This window comes from Mus caroli, unplaced genomic scaffold (genome assembly GCF_978045245.1).
Source record: "Mus caroli unplaced genomic scaffold, Mus_caroli_1 scaffold_11, whole genome shotgun sequence".
Taxonomy (NCBI): domain Eukaryota; kingdom Metazoa; phylum Chordata; class Mammalia; order Rodentia; family Muridae; genus Mus; species Mus caroli.
The window spans coordinates 62367421-62390670 of NW_028227266.1; the positions used below are offsets into that span (position 1 = coordinate 62367421).

General features: G+C 48.4%; 1 protein-coding gene across 1 annotated transcript in view; it reads right to left on the reverse strand.

The window, feature by feature from the left end:
* Smad3 (SMAD family member 3) overlaps nt 1-10133 on the reverse strand; it is a 110521-nt gene extending 100388 nt beyond the window's left edge. The window contains exon 1 of the mRNA XM_021171797.3: nt 9421-10133. Coding sequence (XP_021027456.1) covers nt 9421-9626 — 206 coding nt within the window. The 5' untranslated portion in view covers nt 9627-10133. The remainder of the gene's footprint in view (nt 1-9420) is intronic.
* Between the last annotated feature and the right edge of the window lie 13117 nt (nt 10134-23250).

Sequence of the window (23250 nt, forward strand, 5' to 3'; positions counted from 1 at the left end):
TACATGAACTGCCATTCTTACAGATAGTGAGCTCTGAAACCAGGGATCTCCAAGGTGCCCTGCTGGTGCCATCACCAATGTCCTTCTTGAGAACGAAAAGACGAATTTACTGAACACATACTATGAGCCGCACACATGGGCTAGGAACCTGGCCCGTCTCAGCTCACTCTTACGTGCGATCAGCAGTCCTGCTCCCATTTTTCACACAGGAGAACTGAAGCAAAAGATATGACCAAGGCCATTAGGCTCCATGCAGTCCTTTTCTCTGCTGCGTTATAATGTCCTGGCTTTCTCTCCCACTCCACAAGTGGCATGGCACACCCATTAGGGAACAGAGAAATGACCACAAAGAAATATCTTAGAGAGGTGCAGTCCACCTAGAGTCCGGGCCTGGTCAAGCTACATGGGAGCAGAGAAACCCCGGTGTTCTGCCTCAGCACGCTATCTGACAGTTACTTGTAGCTAGGGGGAAAAAGGAAGAAAGAAAAATATACATAGTCAGAAAAGAAAAAAGAGGAGAGGAGAGGAGAGGAGAGGAGAGGAGAGGAGAGGAGAGGAGAGGAGAGGAGAGGAGAGGAGAGGAGAGAGGAGAGGAGAGGAGAAGAGAAGGAAAAAAAGAGCTCTTTCTGGACCCATTACTCCACATTTGGGCTCAGCCCAGAGGTGATTTTTTAAGGAAAAAATGCCTTTTGGCATTTTTGAGCTGTGACAGTGTCAAAACAGACCTTTAAAAAACACACACCCAAAAAGCATTACTATTGTCAAAAGTTGTCAAAAGCTTTTAAACATCACACCACACACATACACACACATGCATGCACACACACACACACACACACACACCAGGGGCCCCTCTGGGCCACAGTTGGCTTGGCGATGAGCAGTACGAAGCCTGGCGGCAGGAGCAGTCAGATGGGTAATTCTGTTTCCAAGGCAAACCTGTACGCTGCTTTCTAAACAGTGCTCGCCCTAAACAAACGCCCAGCGGAGCACAGAGAACTTGCCAGATGTGAGTGGGGAAAGCCTTGGGACACAGAAAAAGAATGAACTCAAAGAAACTCCTTTTCCATTTCCTAGATGGGGTTCAAATTTGTAAGCTCCCTGCTCCCTCTGCTTACTGGGGGTAGTGTCTTTGCATAGACAGTTGAAAATAAATAAGGAAGTTTCGTGGGTAAACACTGACAGGAGCAAACACTCCCACAGGTATCTGCGAGAATGTCCACCTCTGGTAGCTAACCGTTTTTAGGCATCTGTGGTCATTAAAGTCAACTTCCTGCTCCAAGAATAGTCAAAAATAGCAACAAAGGAAGGCAAACCGCTCACTGCATCTTAAGACACACAGTCTCCGGGCTTCATCCTCGCGTTGGGTATTTTTACACGCCTTTGTAGTTCAAGTTTGCCGATTTAGTCAAGGGGGGCCAGGGGGCAAGGAGGGCAAGGGGAAGAGGAGAGCCACAATCTAGAGACGGAACTCCAAAGTTGTTTACTCGCTTTTATAAATTAATTGGCACTGGACTGATGATAATTAAAGAAGATTCATGATTCAATTAATGAACCAGTTGTACACCAAAAAGAGAACTTCTAAATTGGGGCTAGTGAGATGGCTCAGTGGGTAATTGGTGCGTGACACTGAGCCTGACGACCCATTTCCTGACTACTAGGGATCCATGAAGTGGAAGAGAGCTGACAAGTGATTCTCCGACCTCCACTTCTGCACCTGTGGCTTGTGTGTCCCCCCCCACCCCCCCATACACACACAACAAAGACAGTGCAATTTTTAAATGGCTTCAGAAACTTCTAGAATGCCTATATGAAAATCAGAGTCCAGAGAACCCTCCACCAGAACTTGCTACCTAGACTACACCAGCTGAGAACAACTGAGATGCAGAGAAATTAAGTCAAAAACAAAGCAAGGTTTAGAAACACCCCACCCCACCCGCCCACCCACACTCACTCACTACCCTGTGTCTGTCACGCCCGCTTCCAAAACAACCTGACCAAGTGCATTAAGTAAGTTTTCTTTGATAGCATTTCTGGAGTCTGCTAAACAAACCTTTAGCTGGGTCCAGAATTAGCCAGACTTCTTAATTAATGGCTTCTACTGTTTTTTCAATTTAAACTGAGTCTCTCTGTCAAAACATTGTGTGTGTGTAGCAGTGTGTCACTGTGGCAGGCAGCTGTTGGCAGTCATGCCACTGAGGAGAGAGGGGCTTGTCCGGCAGATACGTTATTTCTCACACTGTGAAGTAAGTCAACACAGAATAATGTGTATGCTCTCTCTCTCTCTCTCTCTCTCTCTCTCTCAACAAACACACACACACACACACACACAGAGAGAGAGAGAGAGAGAATCTTTGTCAGCAGTTAATCCATTTCAGAGTTTTGAGGGGGACTGGTTTCTTAGCACCAAGCAAATTCTATTTACAAATTAGCTGGAGATAAACGCACACAACGGTCTTACGGCTCCCAAGGAGCCATGTTTAACCAGCTGGCAGATGGGAAGCTACAGAGGGAAGCAAAGGAGCTAGCCCTCTTTCCTTATCATGTCCCTGTCATGCTAGCCCTCTTTCCTCATCATGTCCCTGTCACCCAGGGCACAGAGTGAGCACCTGCTTCACTGAAAGCAAACAGAACAATAAACTAGACAAGGTCTCCTAAAAGCTCCTTTGTCCCTGAAACCACATTCCTGGACTGCAGAGCAAGCTCAGAGAGCAGAGGCATTTGCCACCAAGCCTGACAACTACAGTGTGGTCCTCGGGACCCACTTGGTAAAAGGAAATCACTGACTCCCTCATACTGCACCCTGACATACGTGTGCATCCCATGGCACAAGGTACCCCACACACATACACACAAACACATAATAAATACGAGCATCCCCAGGGCAACGTAGAACTGTTTCTAGGAGCCACTGGGCTCCAGGGAAGATGGAGAGGCTGAACTACAAGAGCCTTGGAGGAAAGCTGGTCCCTCCAATGCTCACCGGCTTCCAGTTCCTTCCCACACCATGCACACAGCAGGATGCCCCTGCCCCTAACCTCCTACCCCAGGAGCAACCTTGCCACTATCAGACCTGGGAAAACAAGTCAGATTGTATTGTTTTGTTGTTTTTTTTTTTTTTTTTTTTTGGCTTTTCGAGACATGGTTTCTCTGTATAACCCTGGCTGTCCTGGAACTCACTTTATAGACCAGGCTGGCCATGAACTCAGAAATCTGCCTGCCTCTGCCTCCCAAGTGCTGGGATTAAAGGTGTGCGCCATCACACCCGGCTCAGGTTGTGTTGGTGGTTTTGTGTTTCCCAGCTGTCATAGTTCATCTTGATTGTCAAGGTGATGAAAGTGAAGTCACCAGGAAAACAAAGCTCTGATACGTCTGTAAGGGAATCTCTCGGTTGGATTCATCGAGTTGATGGGACCCACTCTATCTGTGGGCCAATCAGCAGCTTTCACCTCTTTCTGCTTCCTGACTATGGATGCCACGTGGCCAGCCACTCCAAGCTCCTGCTTCCATGGCTTTCCTGCCATGATAAACTGTTACCTGAAACTGCAAGCCAAAGCAAGCCCTTCCTCCCTTTCCGCTGCTTTTGTCAGGGTGTGTTTGCACAATAACAAGAAAGGCGGTTAACACACCCGTCAAGTACAGCAAAGGAGACAGGAACAGAAGTTAACTAGATATTCAAGACCCTGTTGCTTTCCACCTTGGAAGTGTGACTCTAAGAGGGGGATTCTGGAAGACGAAGAGCGGGAGAAACGCCTTAACAGAATACAGTCTCATTTCAAATGAGCCAGCCCTGCCCAGTCCCATTTATTCCACAGAGGCACACTGAGAATAATGGCTGTGCAGCGCAGCAAATGGCATTAAAATCTCCTAATAAATTAGTGGGTGGAAATTAATAGCCATTCAGTCCATTAAATTGTGTTAATTTTATTTCCATTATAATACAGCAGCAGTTGCAAATTTACATTATTAAGCCAATATTTATTTTTTTTCAAAAACTCATTTTAATTAGAGTCGGGATGTGATAAGCTCAAACCTAATTCTCTCCATTGTCATCAACCTCTTGCATGTCTCATCAAAACTAAATGATGACTTCATTCATCACTTTTTTTTTCTATCATTAAAATGGTCATTTAAATGTTTATGTCCAGGCCCTTCAAGGTCCTCAGCAGGTAAACTCTCTTGCCATATACCTGACGGCCCGAGTTCAATGCCTGGAGCTCATGGTGGAAGGAGAGAACTAACTTTCAGAATGCATGCACCCTCACACGCAAACAAATACAAAGTAAAATAACATTTTCACAGGCTAGAAAGACAGCTAGGCCATTAAGAGCACATGTTGCTCTAACAGAAGATGGGAGTCGGGCTCCAGCAGCAGGTGGGTCAGCTCACAACTGTCACTCTGTCTGGGGGTGACACCCCTTCTGGTGCCTGTGGACCCTGCACTCGCATGCATATACACACATGCACATAAACAAACAAAGCTCTTTAAAGTCCTTGCAGAGACTTCTAGAAGAGATCTTAGTAAAACTTCCCATGTCTTTTCAGAAACTGGGGTTCTCAGGATTTTCTCTGCCCAGCATGTGATTGAGAGATGTGAAAAGCTAAGTCACACCAAAAGGAAAGGCTGAGCACCCACAGTCCGCAGCTAGAGTCCCTGCTCACACCGAGGAAAACCTGAAATTCAGGTTTGTCACACTAAGTTGCCCTTTACTTCAAAGAGAAAACACTTTATAGTTGGGTCCTAGACAGCACTCAGCTCACAGGCCCTTCTGTACAAGTGACAGGTAAGAGAGTCACCGCAGCTGTCTGCCTGGCAAAAGCCCAGCAGATAAAGGTGTCATGCAAGACAGCTCTCCTCAGGTCCCAACACACATATCCAACACACATATAAGCACGCACTCATACAACACAGACACACACACACACAAACACACACAGACACACACACACGAGGGATGTTTCAAGGAAAATGGGTAAAACTGGAGATCACCATGTTAAGCAAAAATCAAACTGAGACAGATGTAGTGTGACTTCACATATGCTGAATCTACAGTTTAAAAAAAAAATGTGTAAGACACAAAACTAGAAGAGGGACTATACAGAGACCAGGGCAGGATTTGAGATGGGGGGGGGGGGGGGTTAAAGGGAGGTACATATACTCAAAATACAAGACTCAAAAAATGGCATGATGAAATCTAGTTTGTACAATGAACACACATAAATAATAATAAAGAAAAGACCAAGTTCCCAGGAGCTTCACACAGTCCAAATTCCTCAGACCATCACCCCAACCAGCACACACCAACCTCCCCAACACACATGCCAGCTCCCACCCGGAGCACTGCTCGACCCTCGGCCACCCCGCCAGCTCTCTATCCTGGGGCAGGGACGCTGAGTTCCTTGAGAGCAGTGACTGGTTAAGTTCCACAGTCAAAGCAATGAGGACGCAAGGCAAAACACAAAAACCCTACATCTCCGCAGCATGTCTGTAAACTCTTCTGGGGCCTCATTTTAACCCAGTTTTATGCCCATCCAGGAAGGCTCTGGGCTGGTGAAATGACTCAGCCAGTAAAGGTGCCTGCCACCAAGCCTGATGACCTGAATGTCACCTTCAGAACTCAGACAGTGGAAGGACAGCCTGCAAGCTGTCCTCTGATTTCCAAATGTGCACCACATCATGTACACAATACACGTAACGTGCACACAATACATACACACATACATGCACACAATACATACACACATACATGCATTCATACAATACAGCCGATTTTAAATCCAGGCAGGGACCTGAATTCCAGAGGTTGGGTGGGGTTTATCTTCCCCAGAGAAAGCAGGTGGCTGTCTATCATGGTGTAATATTCTAATGTTGTGCCTTCACATGTTAAAGCATATTTCACAGTCATCTTCCCCACAGTACCCCCAATCTCCAAAAATGTCCCTGTCTTCTCAAACACATCTCTGCATCCCTCCCTAGGGCATATACCATTGGGTCAGAGGCTGGGCACACAAGAAACAATCCTGTTTTCTGATTAGAAACAGAGTAAAAATGCTGCCCGCAAAAAGCATGGCTGCAAACATTCTTCCCTAGGACCAAGCAGGAAGGGTCAAAGTTCCTCCAACCAGAGAATACTGACCCTGTGGTCCAGCACCCTAGTCAGCTACCCGCTGTTCTGAGGCCCTGTTCTGATGGGTCACATGCTGGCAGCTGGGAGGAGGCTTGCTGCCAATGGTTTACACCGAGGGGGTTGGCCAGAGACCTACCTGGCATTGTCAAAAGCCTTGGTGTTTCTGTCCCCAGAAGCTGGAGAACGCGGTTACAATGAGGATACTTTTCCTCTCCCTACCAGTTGAGGGTAGCCTAGCAAAGTCCCTGGGGGCCCCAGGAGGAGGTCATACTACAAAGGGGGTGGACAAAGGTGGTGGTGGGGTGTTTCCTGTAAGACCTACTTCACTTCTTGACTTTTTTTCCCCCTCTCTGGATTTGATGCTATGCAACAATGCCCAAGATCCTTTCTAAACCAGAGATGCCTTCAGCTTGGTCCAGCACTGGCTCTCCCCCACGGCAGGCCTGTCTCTCTCAAAGGCAGGTGCTTCAACTTCCCTTTAGGAACTAGAGAGGGAGACACCTGTGTCTCCTCTCAGCCACTCAAGCAGGTGGGAGTGGGCTGCTGGCATGGAACTTGCCTGAGCTCTGCCCCACCTCTGCCAGATCTGAGATGCCCTGCTCTCCACTCTGTAGCGTAAAATGAAACTCCTACACCTCATCTCTGTGAAGGCAAGCAAGCCCGGGTCACTCCAGCTCTCCTGGTCACTGAATGTGCCTAGAGCCCCGGGGGGGGGGGGGGGAGAAGCCAGCATGTGGCCAATAGCTACCACAGCCGAAAGGTTCCTCATCTCAGACGGAGAGTCCTCACAGCCCTGCTCCAGATCTGACAGAATGTACTGAGGCACCCAGTGTCCCGCCCCACTCGAAGCGGGTGACTAAGTCACACACTTTCCTTTGTCTGCTTTCCAAAGCCCTAGTTCTCAAAGGCAGCAATGTGACAAGCAACACACAAGCCCGGGGCTTAGCAGACACAGGGCTAGCACCAGCACATAGCCAACTAGTCGCCTCTCCAAGACGTGGCCTTTAGCTTTCAGCCCATGGCCAAAACAGCAGCAGCTGTTGCCAAGGGAGACAGGGTGACCCAGAGGCGTGGGCACAAAATCCAGGGATGGAAATCCACCTTTGTCTAGATCCACCCAAGCAACCGGGTCTCTCTAGTTGAGAAAAGATGAAAGAAAACAATCCCAGGACTGGGAGGGTAGCTCAGTAGCAGAGCGTTGGCCTAACATGCAAGAAGCCCTGGGTTCAGTCCGAAGTGCAGCCAAAGAACCGGCAAACCCACACCCTGCTTCCAAAGCCTGAGGTCTACGAACAGGCTGAAGGTACCTAGTCCTATGCGGCTGGGAGCGAAAGTGTTAGCCTGAAATCTCAGAAGCACACTAGCTTTGACCTGTCTGTGAGGAAGGCACAGCCTCTCCTCCAAGCTGACCCCAGCCCAAAGATTAACCAAGAGCGTTGCAGACAGAAGAGATCCACCACCCACCCTGGACATGGATGCTTTGGGGACTCAGAGTTCAAAACAGCCTGGGAGAAAGGGCATGCCAGATCTAGTCGAATGAATGCTTTCCCTCTCTAAGTTCTGTCACTTCGCAAGCAAGATCATTTTAGACCTCCATGCCTGCCTTTTCTATGTTCCAGTTCTGTCGTCTTCCAGACCATATGAAAGTGCCTTGTAAATTGTGAAATACTTTGCACAGCTATTTCATACTTGATAGCACTGTTCAAAACAGAAAGCGCTTGAGCTGGGTGCACTCTGGCAGATGGGGGGGGGGGGGGCTGCTTCTCCAGATCTGACAGAGCCCTGTGAAACTCAACTGCGCTTCAGCAAAAGGATAAAGGAGAATGGGAAGCTGAAGAAGGAGCCAAAACCCAGGTGCCTCTGACTATCACATCACCCCTAAAGCCAGCTGGCAAAGGCTCAGTGGCCAAGCATTCTTCCAGACCACATACTGCCTGCCTGCCCTCTCCTTTACAGGTGGGATCCACCCGCTCAGGTTTGGGGGTTGTTAGATTTTTGTTTTTGTTTTGTTTTGATTTTCTTTAAGTGGCATTCCCACCATATGTGGTGTGTGCTTCCAGGGAAGGCCGACCCTAGGTTCCTGTGGACAGATGTTGTTTTTTGTCTTACTATCAGGGCTGGCAGCCCATACACAGCTGCCTTGAGCAGGTGGCCAAGGATGGAAGCTACCCCTGCCTAGACAGGTGATGACCTCTACTATCATAGGCCCTGGGAACCTTCTTTCCATCCCTCTGCAGGCAGAATGCGCCCCCCCACACACACACACACCCCTGCAAACATCCCCACCTGCCCCTCATCTGGAATCAGTCTTTAAAGGTGTCTGAGAAGAAACAAAACCAGAAGACTAAAGTGCTCTCACCGCATTGCCCAGACGTGGCTATGCTCTAGAAGGCCTTGGGAGTGAAGTCACTGACCCCTTCCATCAGCCATCTGTGAGCTCCCGCCGGACTCCTCTAGCCCGATGGGAAGGATAAAGGAGGTCAGGACAGATGGCAAAGCGCTTTGGGAAAAGAGGCTCTACAGGAATGCAGGGCCGATGGGAGGCCAGCCCTGGGGTGTTTTGTTATCTGCCTGGAGCTGCCTGCTCCATTCTAGGCACCCGCATACTCTGGATTAAAAAGATCGCAAATCAGCAGGGGTGGGGTGGAAAGTGGGAAAGCCCCTACTTTCTGCCACTTGTTTCTCCCGCTTCAAAGTCGGTGCTCTGCTCTCCAACTAAGTGCGTGCGTGCATGCGTGCACAGGGGGCGGGAGGCTGGCACAACCAAATCTAAAAATACTCAGTAAAAATGCTAATCCCAAGGCAAAGAAAGAGCGAAGAAGGAATCTGTCAATCAACGGGCTCCCGCTCCTCACCCACAGCTGTACCGACTGCATTCCTGTAGACGAGGAAAAGAAGTGGGGGGAACAGAGCTGAAGAAAAGAAAGGGACACACGCCACCACCTCCACGAGCGCGGGGCGGGAGGCGGCGGAGGAGGAGGGGCTCGGCCGGCAGAGCCGAACAAAGCGGGGCCTCCACTTGGAGCCCGAAGCCCGGAGAGTTGGGGGACCAAGCTCAGAAACACCCCTGCTGCACGGAAGCAGCTGGCGACCCTTGAGGTCTAGAAGCCAAAATGCTGCACGGAAGCCTGGTCTCTGAGCCTAGGCAAATCCGAAGGTTTTGTTTGGGGTCCCTCCACCCACTCCCCGTCCCCTACAGGCGCGCGCACACACACGCACACGCCCTCCCTCTCCACCCCGGCCGCGCTAGGGGGCTGGGCCGGTGCGCCCCCCGCCGCTCTGGGACCCCCACCTGGGGATGGTAATGCACTTGGTGTTCACGTTCTGCGTGGTGATGGCCTTCTCCAGCTCGTCTAACTGCCCCGTCTTCTTGAGCTTCTTCACCAAGCTCTTGACCGCCTTCTCGCACCACTTCTCCTCCTGCCCGTTCTGCTCGCCCTTCTTCCAACCCAGCAGGCGCTTCACGATCGGGGGGGTGAAGGGCAGGATGGACGACATGGCTGGCACCGGAGGGTCACCGGCGCCCCCGGCGGGGCTGGGCGCACTGGGGACGCCGGGGGCGCTCAGAGGCAGCTCGGCCCGCGCCTCGCCCGAACTTCGCTTTTAACTCTGGAGAACTTGCCCGGGCGTCCGGGTCAGGACCGCGGCGCTGCAGCTGCGGGGATCGGGAGCACGGCGGCGCCCGAGCTGCTCCACGCGGACCGACGGACTGACGGGCAGGCCCCGGACGCGCGGGGTGGAGGCGGCGGCCGCGAGACTCCGAGTGGCAGTAGAAAGTTTGGGTTTCCGCACGGGGTAGCTGTTTGGGTGCCGCCTCCGGGAAGGAAAGTCCAACCCCCAGCCAAACTTTGCTGGCCTGGATGGCTTTGGTGCGCAGATCCCTCCGCCTCTGCAGCGCTGCTCCTCCTCCTCCTCTGTGATCGCCGCCTTGCAGGGCTGGCCAGGGCAGTGCAGCCGCGCTACCCGCTCCTCTCCCGCCCGCTCCCAAGTCTACGTTTCACGCAGCTCCGCGTGCAGCCTCCTTCCCAGCGCAGTCGCCGCCCCCTCGCTGCCGGGGCTCCCCGCTCCTCCCCCGCGCCCTGCTCCGGGGAGGACCCGCGGCCTTCCCCGCCCAGCGCCGCCAAGCGCGCCAACGTGGGCCACCGGGCACGGCGGCCGCCAGCTCTGCCAAGTGCCGCGGGACCGGACTCCTGGGGACTCGCCGCCCCACAGACTCCCAGATACCGTTGCAGGAACTAGAGAGGATTAGACTCGCAGGGAACAGGCACGGTCCGTCAAGGGCTGGCTGCACCCCGGAGAGGACTCGGGCGCGGTGAGGGGTTCAGAAAAGCTCCGGGCCCAGGAAGTTGGGGCACGCTGATCTCGCTCAGTGGCCGGAGCTGCTTTAGGTGGTTTTTTGTTTTGTTTTTGTTTTCCTGCTGGGTGAGATCAGAACGGCTGACTGCCTAAGACTGCGGAGGAGGGAGTTGGAAAAGGGGAGAGGGAGACTTAAAAGGAGTTAAGAGACCTCAGTGACAACTTGAACAATAGCTGGAGCCAGGGGTCCCTTGGGCCCAGTGAACCAAGCCTTTTGCAGAAAACGGGCCTCAAAGACATCTGTTGCGTTCCTGAAGGAATGAATGGGGGTGCTTTAGGATTTTCCTTTGGAGGAGGGGGGAGAATTAACATTTCAGGGTGTTACTGAAGTTCCGAAATTCGACACCAAACAAGTAAGAGAGCTTTTGTTTACAAAGCAATGAACTCGCACACACAAAGAAGAGCAAGCCGGGGAAGACTCGGGAAGTTTATTCAAAGTTAGCCTAGGTGGGAAGCCAAGAGAACCTGACTTTGGGTAGCCCTAGGGGCTTTACTGCAGACTAGACGAATTCAGGACTGGTTGCCCACGGTCCCTCCACGGATTTGGGGCGTTACAATAGACCCTCTGCTCCTTTATCCTGTTTCAGCCTCCCTATCAGGCTAGCCCAGATGCTTAGAGTATGCTTGGTTTTGCGCGCACGCGCGCGAACACACATACACACACATTTCTCTCCCGTGGTGAGAAACAAGTTATTTGCAAACCAAGATCCGGGGCGCTTTACGAAGCCCTATGAAGTGTGGCTCGTCCCACAGAGTCAGCCCTGAAGCTTCAGAGGCCCCCTGCTCTGTCCTCGAGGCTGCCCCACCACCAACCGCCAGCGGCAGCTTGTCAGGGGTTGTGGTTTCCCTCCTTCCACCTCCCTGGTAAGTCCGGAAAGGACGACAGACCCCTGAGGCTCAGGAGACCTCAGCAAGCCGGTGCCTGCAAACCAGTTAGATGGTGGCTGCAGCCTCCCTTCCACTCGCTGCTAGAGGCTATAAGGAAGGAGGTCCTTTTTGTTTTGTTTCAAGACAGGGTTTCTCTGTGTAGCTCTGACTGTCCTGAAACTCGCTCTATAGACCAGAGCAAAGCTGGCCTCGAACAAATCCGCCTGCTTGTGCCGTACTTGCATTAAAGGTGGGCGGTCTTCACTGCTGTGTTCAGATACCAATCGCTGCCTTTAAAATCCTGAGAGGCACAGCACCAAGGGTCAGAGCCAGGATTTAAACCCAGGTTTTTGTTTGGTTTTGGTTCTTGCTACTGGCCCTAGAGCTGTAAAGGGCAGCTAGGACACAATGTGCCAAACAAAAGCTTTTCTCACAGGTGCACCATTATCTCTAGGAATGGTCTCAGGCCCTTTCATTCGCCACCTCCTAGGCTGCTGGGAATTTGCAGAAGTCCTGAGCAAGCCAGTGTTGATTCATGAAGAAGGGTAGCCAGGAGAGCTGGTTCAAATCCTGCTTCTCTCTCTCCAGCGCTTCCTGTCACAAATATGCTACTTGTTGAGAAATTCACAATGAACAAGGAAGGTCCTTAACCACAAGGAGTTCCCAGCCAGAGAAGCACCAAGGGGTAGGGATGAAGGTTTGCTTGGGAGGGCAGAGGACAGAAAGAGGCCTATGTAATCATCTTCCAGTAAGAAGTTTAATTTTAGCCGGGCAGTGGTGGTGCACGCCTTTAATCCCAGCACTTGGGAGGCAGAGGCAGGTAGATTTCTGAGTTCAAGGCCAGCCTTGTGTCTAAAAAAAAGTTTTTTTAATAAATAAAACCACTGGCATACAAAAACAAGTGTCATTTCTAACCTCCATCTTTTTCCTGAGTCTGTGAGAATGTTTTGGGGGCACAAAGCCAGTTTCCCATGGGGGAGGAATAGACCCCTCTACCTTGGGCAGTGAGTAGATGTGTGGTTCAGGATTGGTTAGAACTTCAACTGGCACCTGATCTCCTAGGACCCAGCCAGACCTGCCCTGCAGCCTTTGCCCTTGTCCTTGGGAGGGAAACATTAGTCCAGTTAATTTTTCATCCCGGTGGGTGCAAAGTTCAGGAGAGGCAGGATCGTGGGTGGAGACAGCGATGTCTCCCTAGGAATAGAGAACACAGGTCGGAGCCTAAGACACCCACACGCTAAAGTGTGTATGGTGTGGTTCCTGGAGCGGGAGGATCGTGCAAAGAAAGGGACAGGAACACCTGGCCACAGTGGAGATAGGTAATCAACAGGTGGTGAATCGAGAAAGAGTGTGGAGAGGGTTTTCCCTACATCTCACTCAGAAGGGTGACACCTGGTGAAAGCAGGTGGGCCAGCAGGGCTGGGATCATCGGCAGAGGCCCTCCTGCAGGAGACAGTCTGTCTGCAGGCTTTGTCTAACAGGTTTTTGTAGGCCATACCCAAAGAAACCTGGGTTCAACGTGAAGTGCCACGTCCAGCCGAGAACCAACTTCTAAAAGTTGCCCTCTGACCTCCACGTGCAGGCTGTGGCACACATCTGCCTCCCGTAAATGAAAGTCCATGCACAAATAAATAAATGTAGTTTTCATTTTATATAAAGCCACTGTTCCAAGTAAAAATCAATAAATTACTAATACGATGCTATGTATGTAAAATATAAAGATAACACACAGCAAAATACTGCACACCTGTTGGGCTGTTTGGTCTTGTATGCCAGTTAGACTAGGAAGGGATTGGGCCACGTGTACATTGCCACCAAGAGTATAAAACAGTGTTGGCTTGGGGAGAACAGCATAATAATTACCCCAAACAATAAAACAGAATTATCATGGGGCCCAACAATTCCACTCCTGGCCATACACACACACACACACACAATGAAAGCAGGAGTCCAAAGATAGTACTTGCACACCAATATTCATAGCAACATTATTTCACAATACCCAAAGCTGGAAACCCCACAAATGACCTCGAGAGACAGAGTGAGGTCTGTATGCACAGTGGAATATTATTCAGCTTTTAAAAGAATGATTTTTGCTGTGACGCAGATAAGCCTGGCAAACTCTATGCCAAGTGCAATAAGCTAATCACGAAATGACTAACCCCGTGTGATTCACGTTTGTAGAGGCAGAAAGCAGGTGGTGCTTGCCAGGAGCGGAGGGAAAGGAACAGGAAGTGCTGTGAGTTACTCACTGGGCATGGAGCTTTGGAACAGGAAGATTTCTGAAGGTGGACTATTCGAGGGTTCTTCAACAGCATAAGCGTAGGCAATGCCCGGAACTGTACACTCAAAATGGATAAAGGGGGCTGGCAAGATGGCTCAGCAGCTAAGAGCACAGGCTGCTCTTACAGGGGACCCTACTCCTGTTTCTAGCACCCATATAACAGCTCACGACTGTTAACTCCAGCCTCAGGAGATTCAGTGCCCTCTTCTGGCCTCTGTAGGCACTGCATATATGTGGTGCACTTAGAGGCAGGGCAAAACACTCATAAAAATAAAATACTTAAAATAGATATGTCTAAAAAACATACTGGATACAGTAGAATAGATAGATGCTGGAGGGCAATTAAATAGAAAGGAAAATTCAAGCTGAACAGAAAGAATAATTTCCGGGATCTGTACTGATCATTGTCTTGTGTTAGGAAGACTGTGGTTAGGCAAATTCTTTGGACAGTCTTGGCAAGGTTAAGGTGTTATGGTCTGCATATAGCATCAGTAAAAATGCTATTTTTTTTTTATGGCTTGCTCAAAAGATAGTGCCTATGCCTTTCAGCCCCACCTAGTTCTGGGATCAAGATCTCTCAAATAAGGTGAACACAATGAAAATGATATTAAATGCTTGTCTAAATGCCTCCCCTGGGATGTTTGCATGGAGGGGGGGGTCCCATGGCATCTTTGTAAGCACAGCCAGGGGACCAGGTCTGCTCTGTATGAGCCTTTCAGATTTCAAGAATGAGGTCATATTTAAGGTTCCCATAGTTATGGACTGGGGATGTAGCTCAGATGGTAGAGTGCTTGTTTAACACGCATCAAGCCCTGGGTTCCACACCCAAAAAAAGTGGGCATGGTCACTCATGCCTATAATGCCAACATTAGGGCTGTTGAAGGCAAGAGGAACAGACAATCCTTGGCTACCACAGGGAATGTTCCAGGGCAACCTGGGCTACATGAGACCCTGTCTCCAAAAAGCATAAAAATAAAACTAAATCATAGTCTCTGTTGTTATCACTGTTTCATAAAAGACAAACCAGAGACCCCGCAAGCTGAGCCTCTCCTGGCCCAAACTAGACTGGATATAGACTGCCAGCCCATGATTGCCAGCCCAGGCTGGGTCCCTCTGTCACCAGAGCCCTCATTGGGATCTCTAGTGTTGATCTTGGAGTGTCCCTGGAAGATCAAGGCTCTGACAGAAGGAACCAGTGTGGCTCTGTCCAGGGAAAGTCCTGAGGAGGCCTGGGAGCAGGGCCAAGGCTGCAATGGTCAAGAGAGTCCTGTGGATCAGTGAGTGGAGCCCAGGTCCTATCCATGAAACTATTTTGAGTTTTCTTCCACTATCTCCCTCCTGTTTAAGGAATTGAAGACCTGAGATCTCTGAGGTCCTTCCTGTTCACGGTTCATTTTTTTCAGAACTTGGCCATACCTGTTTTCATGACATGGATACATGCTCTGTGAGTTTTCTCCCTGTATTCACATGGCCTTTGTGTTTATATTTATCCTGTACAAATGCACATATCTTCACAGAGGTCACTGAGTTTTCCCTTTCCTCTTTCCTGGGACAGTTAGTCACTAACATGGCCTCTGCTCCTGTTCCAGCTTATCACGTGGACCTAAAAAGTAGAGGTCAGAAAACCTGGCCTACTTACCATTGGTTTATTTTATTTTATTTTATTTTTTAAAGACAGATGTGTGTCTAACCACCAGAGAGGTGCATTCAAATGAAACTTTCTCCAAAAGTAGCAAGATTGTATGCCTTCAAATTACCTTATTAACATCTTGTTATTCTTCCATTAAAGTCACTAGATGTGTATCATCAAAGGAACTGAAGTCAGGGTCTTGAGCAAATATTTACACATCCATGTTCATAGCATCATTTACAATAGCCAAAAGGTGGAAGGCATCCAAGTGCCACGAGCAGACGATGGATAAGCAGAATGCAGTGTGCAGACGTACAATAGAATGTTGTTCCACCTTAAGGAAGGGAAGTCCAACATAGGCTATGGCCTCTGTGTACCTTGAGAACTTCTTGAGTTCAATAAGCCAGTCAGTCACAGGAGAACAAACATCTGATCCTGCATCCATGGGATATATAAGGTAGTGAAGTCAGAGAGATGGAAAATTACCATGTTTTGCAGGCATGGTGGTGGTTGGTGTTTAATGGGCCAAGGGTTCTATAGGATAAAGAAAGTTCCAGAAATGAATGGTGGACCAGCAAGATGGCTCAGCAAGTAAAGATGCTTGCCAGCAAGCTTACCAACCTGAGTTAGGTTCTCAGGACCCACACACTGGAATGAGAGAACCAACACCCAAAAGTTGTCCTCTGACCTCTACCCATGCATGGTGACACACATGTACACACACACAGCAAATAGAGTTTGATAAGAATGGTAGTAGGAAACAAAACAGTGTAAATGCATTTCATGCCACGGAAAGTTCTTTTCTGAGGAAAGTCTCATGGATCCCAGACTGACCTCATGCGTTCTATGTTGAAAAAGAAAAAGGAAATTCCAAACTGAATACAGAAAAAAAAAAATCCCTAAATAAAAATAAATTTTACCCAGGCAATAGTGGCACATACCTTTAATCCCAGCACTCGGGAGGCAGAGACAAGCAGATCTCTGTGAGTTCAAGGCCAGCCTGGTCTACAGAGTGAATTCCACAACAGCCAGGACAACACAACGAAACACTGTCTCAAAATAAAAAAGAAACACCAAAAGAAGTTTAAGAAACACTGTCTCAAAATAAAAAAGAAACACCAAAAGAAGTTTAAGAAACACTGTCTCAAAATAAAAAAGAAACACCAAAAGAAGTTTAAAGACATAAAGGAAACATTGTGCGGGGTGACTGCAGGGGCATCTACCCTGAGTGAGGAAGTAGTCTCCAGTGTCTATGGAGGAGGAGGAGGCGATGACTATGTCTTTACTCCTGGTCTCAGAAGGCCATAGAGCTCTTGTATAGTCAGACACTGGACGTGGCAGGAGGAGAATGAAATCCTGACTTCAAATCCTGCCTGCATTAAGAATCTTCTCCTCACTCAGCACCCTGTATCCGCAGCCTGTGGGAACTCCTGGCTCTGATTTAGAGAGGATGACGTAAGGTTAGAGAGGTAAGGGAAAGCTGCCCACCTCCAGAGCTCAATCTTACTGAGTGGGGCGGGGGTGGGGTAGCTTAAAGGTAAATATGTCTGGTGGTTATTGCAAAAACAGACCACCTTCATCATAGAGAGATGATTTTAAATTTCACTATGACTTTCTGCTCATAAAGGCTCTCTGTTGTAAAAAATGAAATGAAACCAAGTTCTGCCTGTGCTGTGGCCTTGGGAACTATTCTTATAAAAAAAATAGTCTCAGGAGGCCACAGTCTAAGCGATCCCACCACTAGGAAGGTCTGGGAGAAGAGCATCTTTGAAACAGAATGACAAGTTGTCAAGGGCTGGAGGAGGGGCTAGGGAGTGACATCTGAATGTTCCCAACCTGGCCACCAGGTTACAGTTAGTGTTGACTCACACCTGGGCAACAAACTGAGAATAATAATAATAATAATAATAATAATAATGGACTTTTGGGAGCTCAACCTTAAACGAGGGACGTCTGTATCAACACCCTCCATGCTCAGGGACATCTCAGAAGGGATGCTGCAAGAGCTCAGGAGCTGGAGGATGGAGTGCTGTGAAGTGCAGCCTACTGAAGACGACATGGCTGTTGAACTCACTGCAGTGATGGATACTGTGGTGGTTTGAATATGCTTGACCCAGGGAATGGCACTATTTAGAGGTATGTAGTCTTGTTGGAGTGGGTGTGGTCTTGTTGAGAGAAGTGACTTTAAGACCCTTATCCTAGCTGCCTGGAAGTCAGTCTTCTCCTGGCTGCCTTCAGATGAAGATGTAGAACTCTCAGCTCCACCTGTACCATGCCTGCCTGGATGCTGCCATGCTCCCACTGTGATGAAAATGGACTGAACCTCTGAACCTGTAAGCCAGCCCCAATTAAATGTTGTCCTTATAAGAGTAGCCTTAGGCCAGGCAGTGGTGGTGCAAGCCTTTGATCTCAGAACTTGGGAGGCAGAGGCAGGTGGATTTCTGAGTTTGAGGCCAGCCTGGTCTACAGAGTGAGTTCCAGGACAGTCAGGGCTACACAGAGAAACCCTGTCTCGAAAAACAACAACAACAACAACAAAACAAAAAACAAACAAAAACAAAAACCCAAAACAAAACAAAAAAGAGTTGCCTTGGGGTGGAGGTGGGCTGGAGAGGTGGCTCAGTGGTTAAGAGCACTGGCTGTTCTTCCTGAAGACCCAGGTTCAATTTCCAGCACCCACATGGCAGTTCACAACTGTCTATAACTCCAGTTCCAGGGGATCTGACACCCTTCACCAACAGGCAGAAATACAGGCTAAATACCAGTGCACATGAAATAAAAATAAATAAATTATTTAAAAAAAAGAAAAAAGAAAAAAGAGTTGCCTTGGCCACGGTGTCTGTTCACAGCAGTAAAACCCTAACTAAGACAGATACCTATGGATCTTGGCACAAGATCTGCACAAGGTCAAGCTAACACGACTGGTCTGGTCAATATTCCAGCAGGTGGGACTTATTGGACTCTGGGTTACAAAAACAAAGGAGAGGACTCTAAGGTGGGAAAGGGGCATGCTCAGGCTGTGCCTAGGGGACTGGGGGGGGGGGGGGTTGGAATAGAGATGATCAAAATACATTGTGTATAAATATGACAAAGAATAAATAATGGTTACACAGATTTTAACACTGGCTTCTGTGGTTGTTTAACTCTGACTACACTGAGCACACTTCAATTGCCTGTTTTAAAATAGGTGACATGTAGGACTCTGCAATTAGGAATGTGAGTTCTGATTTTCCAGGGGACCCAAGCTTGGTTCCCAGCTCCTGTGTCAAGCAGCTCACGACTGCCTATAACTCTCTCCCTCTGCTCTCCTCACATACATAAGCATAGACATAGACACACACGCACACAGTTTACAACAAAGTGAGGTCTGAGAAAGGACCCATCAGGTAAGAGCACTTGTTGTTCTTGCAGAGGACCTACATTCAAGCCCCAGCACCTACATGGTGAGTCACAACTATCCAGAACGCCAGTTCTAGGAGACCTGATTCCTTCTTCTGAGCTCAGAGGGTACCAGGCACAGATGTGGTACACACAGACACATGTGCACAGAACACTCATACATACATACTAAATAAATAAATCTAAAAGAAAATATATTTTAAAAAAACTTTAAGAAAAATAAGTACTTAGGAGACAGAGGCAGGCAGATGTTAAAAGTTCAAGGCCAGCCTGGTCTGCAAAGCAAGTTCCAGGAAGACAGGGCTACAAAGAAACCTTGTCTCAAAACTCCCCCTAAGGAAACGAAACAAAAAGACAAGACAAAAACAAACAAACGAAAAAGCAATAAATAAACTAAATTGTTACAAAGCTGGGGGTCTGGTAGGACCGGATTGAATCTCACTATGAGTTTCTGTTTAAGTAGCACAGGCTGGGCCCATACTGAGAGTGGGCAAGCACTAGGCCCTGCTTCAACTGGATGGGTGGCTCTGTTGAGTTCTCATAACTACCCATGGCCCATGCTATGATCAATCCTTCTCAGAAGAGGGCAGAGAGGCCAGCAGCAGGGCGTCTGTGAGTGGCCACACTCTGGCCACCCAGGCAGTCTGCTGGGCAGCCCTCATCCTTGACCACAGTCCAAACAATGGTCAGCACACAGGAAAGAGTCACACTGCGGCCACTTGCCTTCTTGTTGAACACTGTGAATGTCTCCCTACGCCCATAAATATTAGCATCTGACAGTGCCCCGAGTGTAGATCATGTTGTCATGTGTGTCTACTAGCATGTTGTCATGTGTCTCAACCGTGATTTATCAAACTAGCTTCCTGTGATGGCTTCCACTTTTTTGTTTTGTTTGTTTTTGAGAGAGGGTTTCTCTATGTAGCCCTGGCTGTCCTGGAACTCACTCTGTAGACCAGGCTGGCCTTGAACTCAGAAATCTGCCTGCCTCTGCCTCCCAAGTGCTTGGATTAGAGGTGTGCACCACCACTGCCCAGCTATGGCTTCCACTTTTATCTGATGTCACAAAAGTGATTCTCTAACATGTCTGTGTATGTACATTAGCTCATATTCTTTATTATTTACTTTGAGTAAGTCCTAGGAGAATTACAGCCTTTTATGATATTGCCACATGGCCTTCCAAAAAGCTATGGAGTCAGCCCATTCCTGCCACACAGCTTCTGAGAGAGTTGACACCTGGGACAGAGTACGTGAAGACTAGGAAGCCTCAGTGTTGGCTGGTTTTTTGTTTTAAAGATTTATTTGTTTGTTTGTTTCTATGTAAGTACACTGTAGCTGTCTTCAGACACACCAGAAGAGGGCACCAGATCCCATTACAGATGGTTGTGAGCCACCATGTGGTTGCTGAGAATTGAACTCAGGACCTCTGGAAGAGCAGTCAGTGCTCTTAACCTCTGAGCCATCTCTCTAGCCCCTGTTGATTTTGTTGTTTCTGCTGCTGCTGCTGCTGCTGCTGTTTTGTTTGGTGTTGTTTTGCTCTAAAACCAACAAATGAGAACAAGGATCTTTTCCAAAGACTTCCCTGCGTGGAGCCAAAAGCTACCTGCCCCTCAGTAAGGGAACTCAGTAAGGGAACTACAGCATGCCAGCCTTAACAGAGACACCTATAGGTACTGGCATTCCCAGAGCTAAATCCTCTCCCTGAGTAACTTTATAAACCTTGAGTCTCAGGATGATATTTTTAACTTTGTGTGGTTTGTGTATGCACATACACATGTATGCAGGCATATACCCAGGTTTGTATACACGTAGAGGTCAGAGATGGCCTTTATTACTTCCCACATTTGCTGTTGAGACAAGGTCTCTCACTAAACCTAGAGTTCACCAATTAAGCGAGGCTGCCTGTCTGAGAAGCCCAAGGGTCCTCCTGGCTCTGCCTCCTCCTCAGTGCTAGGACTGCAGGTGCTAGCCACCATGCCTGGCTTTTTAAATAGATGCTGGGATCCAGACTTTGGCAAACACTTGACCAAACTGAGCCACCTCGCCAGCCCCTTAGGGTAATCCTTAGAAACCAAAACCCACATATATGAATATGCAGCCTTAAATCTTACCAGAGTGCTACCTCTTCTAACCCTTCTGACTGGGTGATGCCAATCACCTCAGCATCACTGCTAGCAACTGACCCCAGGCTTCTCCGGGAGGCTCTTTTTGTCTAGCATCCCCCAGGGCTACAGCCAGGGACTGTTGTCTATGGTCAGCGGAGTCAGCAGCCAGCCGTGAGGCTTCTCCCTCCCCTGCAGCTCACCTTTCTCTAAGCCCCAAACCTGTGATCTTTCCAACACTCTGTAGCGTTCTCCACCAATTTGTAACATTTTATCCTAATTGTCTCCATTCTTTGCGGGCTGTGTGGGTGAGCATTCTCAGGCACAGATCTAATCTTCATCTCCTTTGCTCATTGGAAAATTGCTTTCAGTGACATCACTGTTTCTGGCTCTACTGTCCAATAGAAATATAATGAGTAATGTGATTTGAAATTTGGGACTATGTTAGGAATAAAAGGGGAACATGTGTTATTACTCGTTCTTTTTAAAAAAATTTTATTTTAATTATGTGTATGCTTGTGTATCTGTAGGAGTTGTGTGTATATGTGAGTGGAGTGCAGGTATCCATGGAAGCCAGAATTGGGCATCAGATCTTGTAAGTGATTACGAACTACTCAGTGTGAGTTCTGGGAGCCAAACTCCAGTCTTCTGGAAGAGCAGTGTGTGCTCTTAACCACTGAGCCATCTCTCTAGCCCTGGGCTGGTATTCATTTAATAATGTATTCTTTTAACTGCCTATGCCTTGTATATTGTCATTTCAACCTGTAATCAATACAATAACGCTATGATTTTGCACACTTGAAGCCTTCCTGACTTCCTTACTGTGCCAATGTCTGAGCTCATCCAATGTGCTTAATAAATGTTTGGACATCCGACTCTACAGATACTAGGTAAGCAATGTTCACTGTTGCCCTGTTCACATACATAAGAAATGGAAACAACTTAAATGTGCTTCAACAGATTAGTGGATAGTGAAAATGTGGTCCATATCCACAACGGGACACTATTCTCCTCTAAAGGAAAATGAAATCGTGGAATTGGCAGGTAAATGAATGGAACGAGAATCAATTGAGATAATTCAGGCCCAGGAAGACAGCACTATGTTCTCTCGATTATTGCTTTCTTGTTCCAAATCTTCATATGTGAGTATAGAACATGGAATGCCCATCACAGAAAGCCACAACTGGACACATGCAGAGATCAATGGATCGTGGGGAGCCCAGCCCCAATGGTGACATCTGCATCACAGCTCCTTGTCTGTGTGTGGTTCAGGGAACATCACCGCCGAAGAGAGGGGAAAGACTGTAAAGGCAGGGTACCAGGACATCTCCCCTAGAAACAGCTGTGTAAATAAGACCTGAGGGGGATTTCAGGGGTCCCACCCCTACACAAAGACCTAAAAGGAACAACTAATGACTGCTGAGAGGAGAACGAGTCTCTCCGAGGAGCCCCTAGTTGGTTATCTAATACAAAGTGGTTGGCTCAAAACAACAAAAAAGGACTCAGTAGCGCGCGCGCGCGCGCGTGAGAGAGAGAGAGAGAGTGTGTGTGTGTGTGTGTGTGTGTGTGTGTGTAAAACAATAACAATCAAAGAAAAAGAAGCTGTCAAGCTGAATGTGGTGGCACATCCCTCTAATCCCAGCACTCAGGAGGGAGATACAGGGTCTCCGTGAGTTCGAAGTCAGCCTGGCCTACCAAGTGAGTACCAGGACAGCCAGGGCTACCCAGAAAACCTTGTCTCAAAAACAAAACGAAACAAAACAAACAAACAAAACCCCCAGAGGTTGTCAGTTGAAAATGAGAAGTAGAGGCAGGAGTTGGAGGGAGGGCACTTGGGAGGGGTAGGTGGGGAGGAAAAGTAACACAATTATATTTTAATTAAAGTGTATTTTTAAATGGAAATAATAAAGTTCAGAGTGTGACTGGATTAGCAATCAGGAATCCAAGGTCTCGCAGCTACAGTGTAGCATACTGACTTCTGCCGTAGGCCTTCCTCAGCCTGGGCACCTGCAATGTCTGGGTTGGGTACTGTCAAGATCCGGGCAGTCTGGATCACAATCCTCCTGTTTCTGGCCTGGATTCAGCTTTAATGTGCTGTATTTTACAGCCCTCAGATCACTCCTAGAAAATGACAAGGACCTGCACACTGCTGGGTGATCCACAGCTCTCTGTCACTCACAGATCCAGAGGATGTGGCTGAGGCTCCAGGGAAGAAATCCCTCAACCAGAAAAAAAGTTAAAGTTTAGGGTCTTCCAAGAAGTGACAGAGGAATAGACATCAGGTTCTTACAATGGAGCCATTCTCAATTTGGATCTACACTCCTACCATCACTGTCCATATCCGTAAGACCACACAAACCACACCCATCTTGGGCCAAGTAAACATGGGACTCCATTTCATTAGCCACAGCAGACATTGCTAATCAATTACCCAGTTCTTCCCTTCCTTGGAATCCCTCTTAAACCCTGCCAGCTTCCATGCTGCTG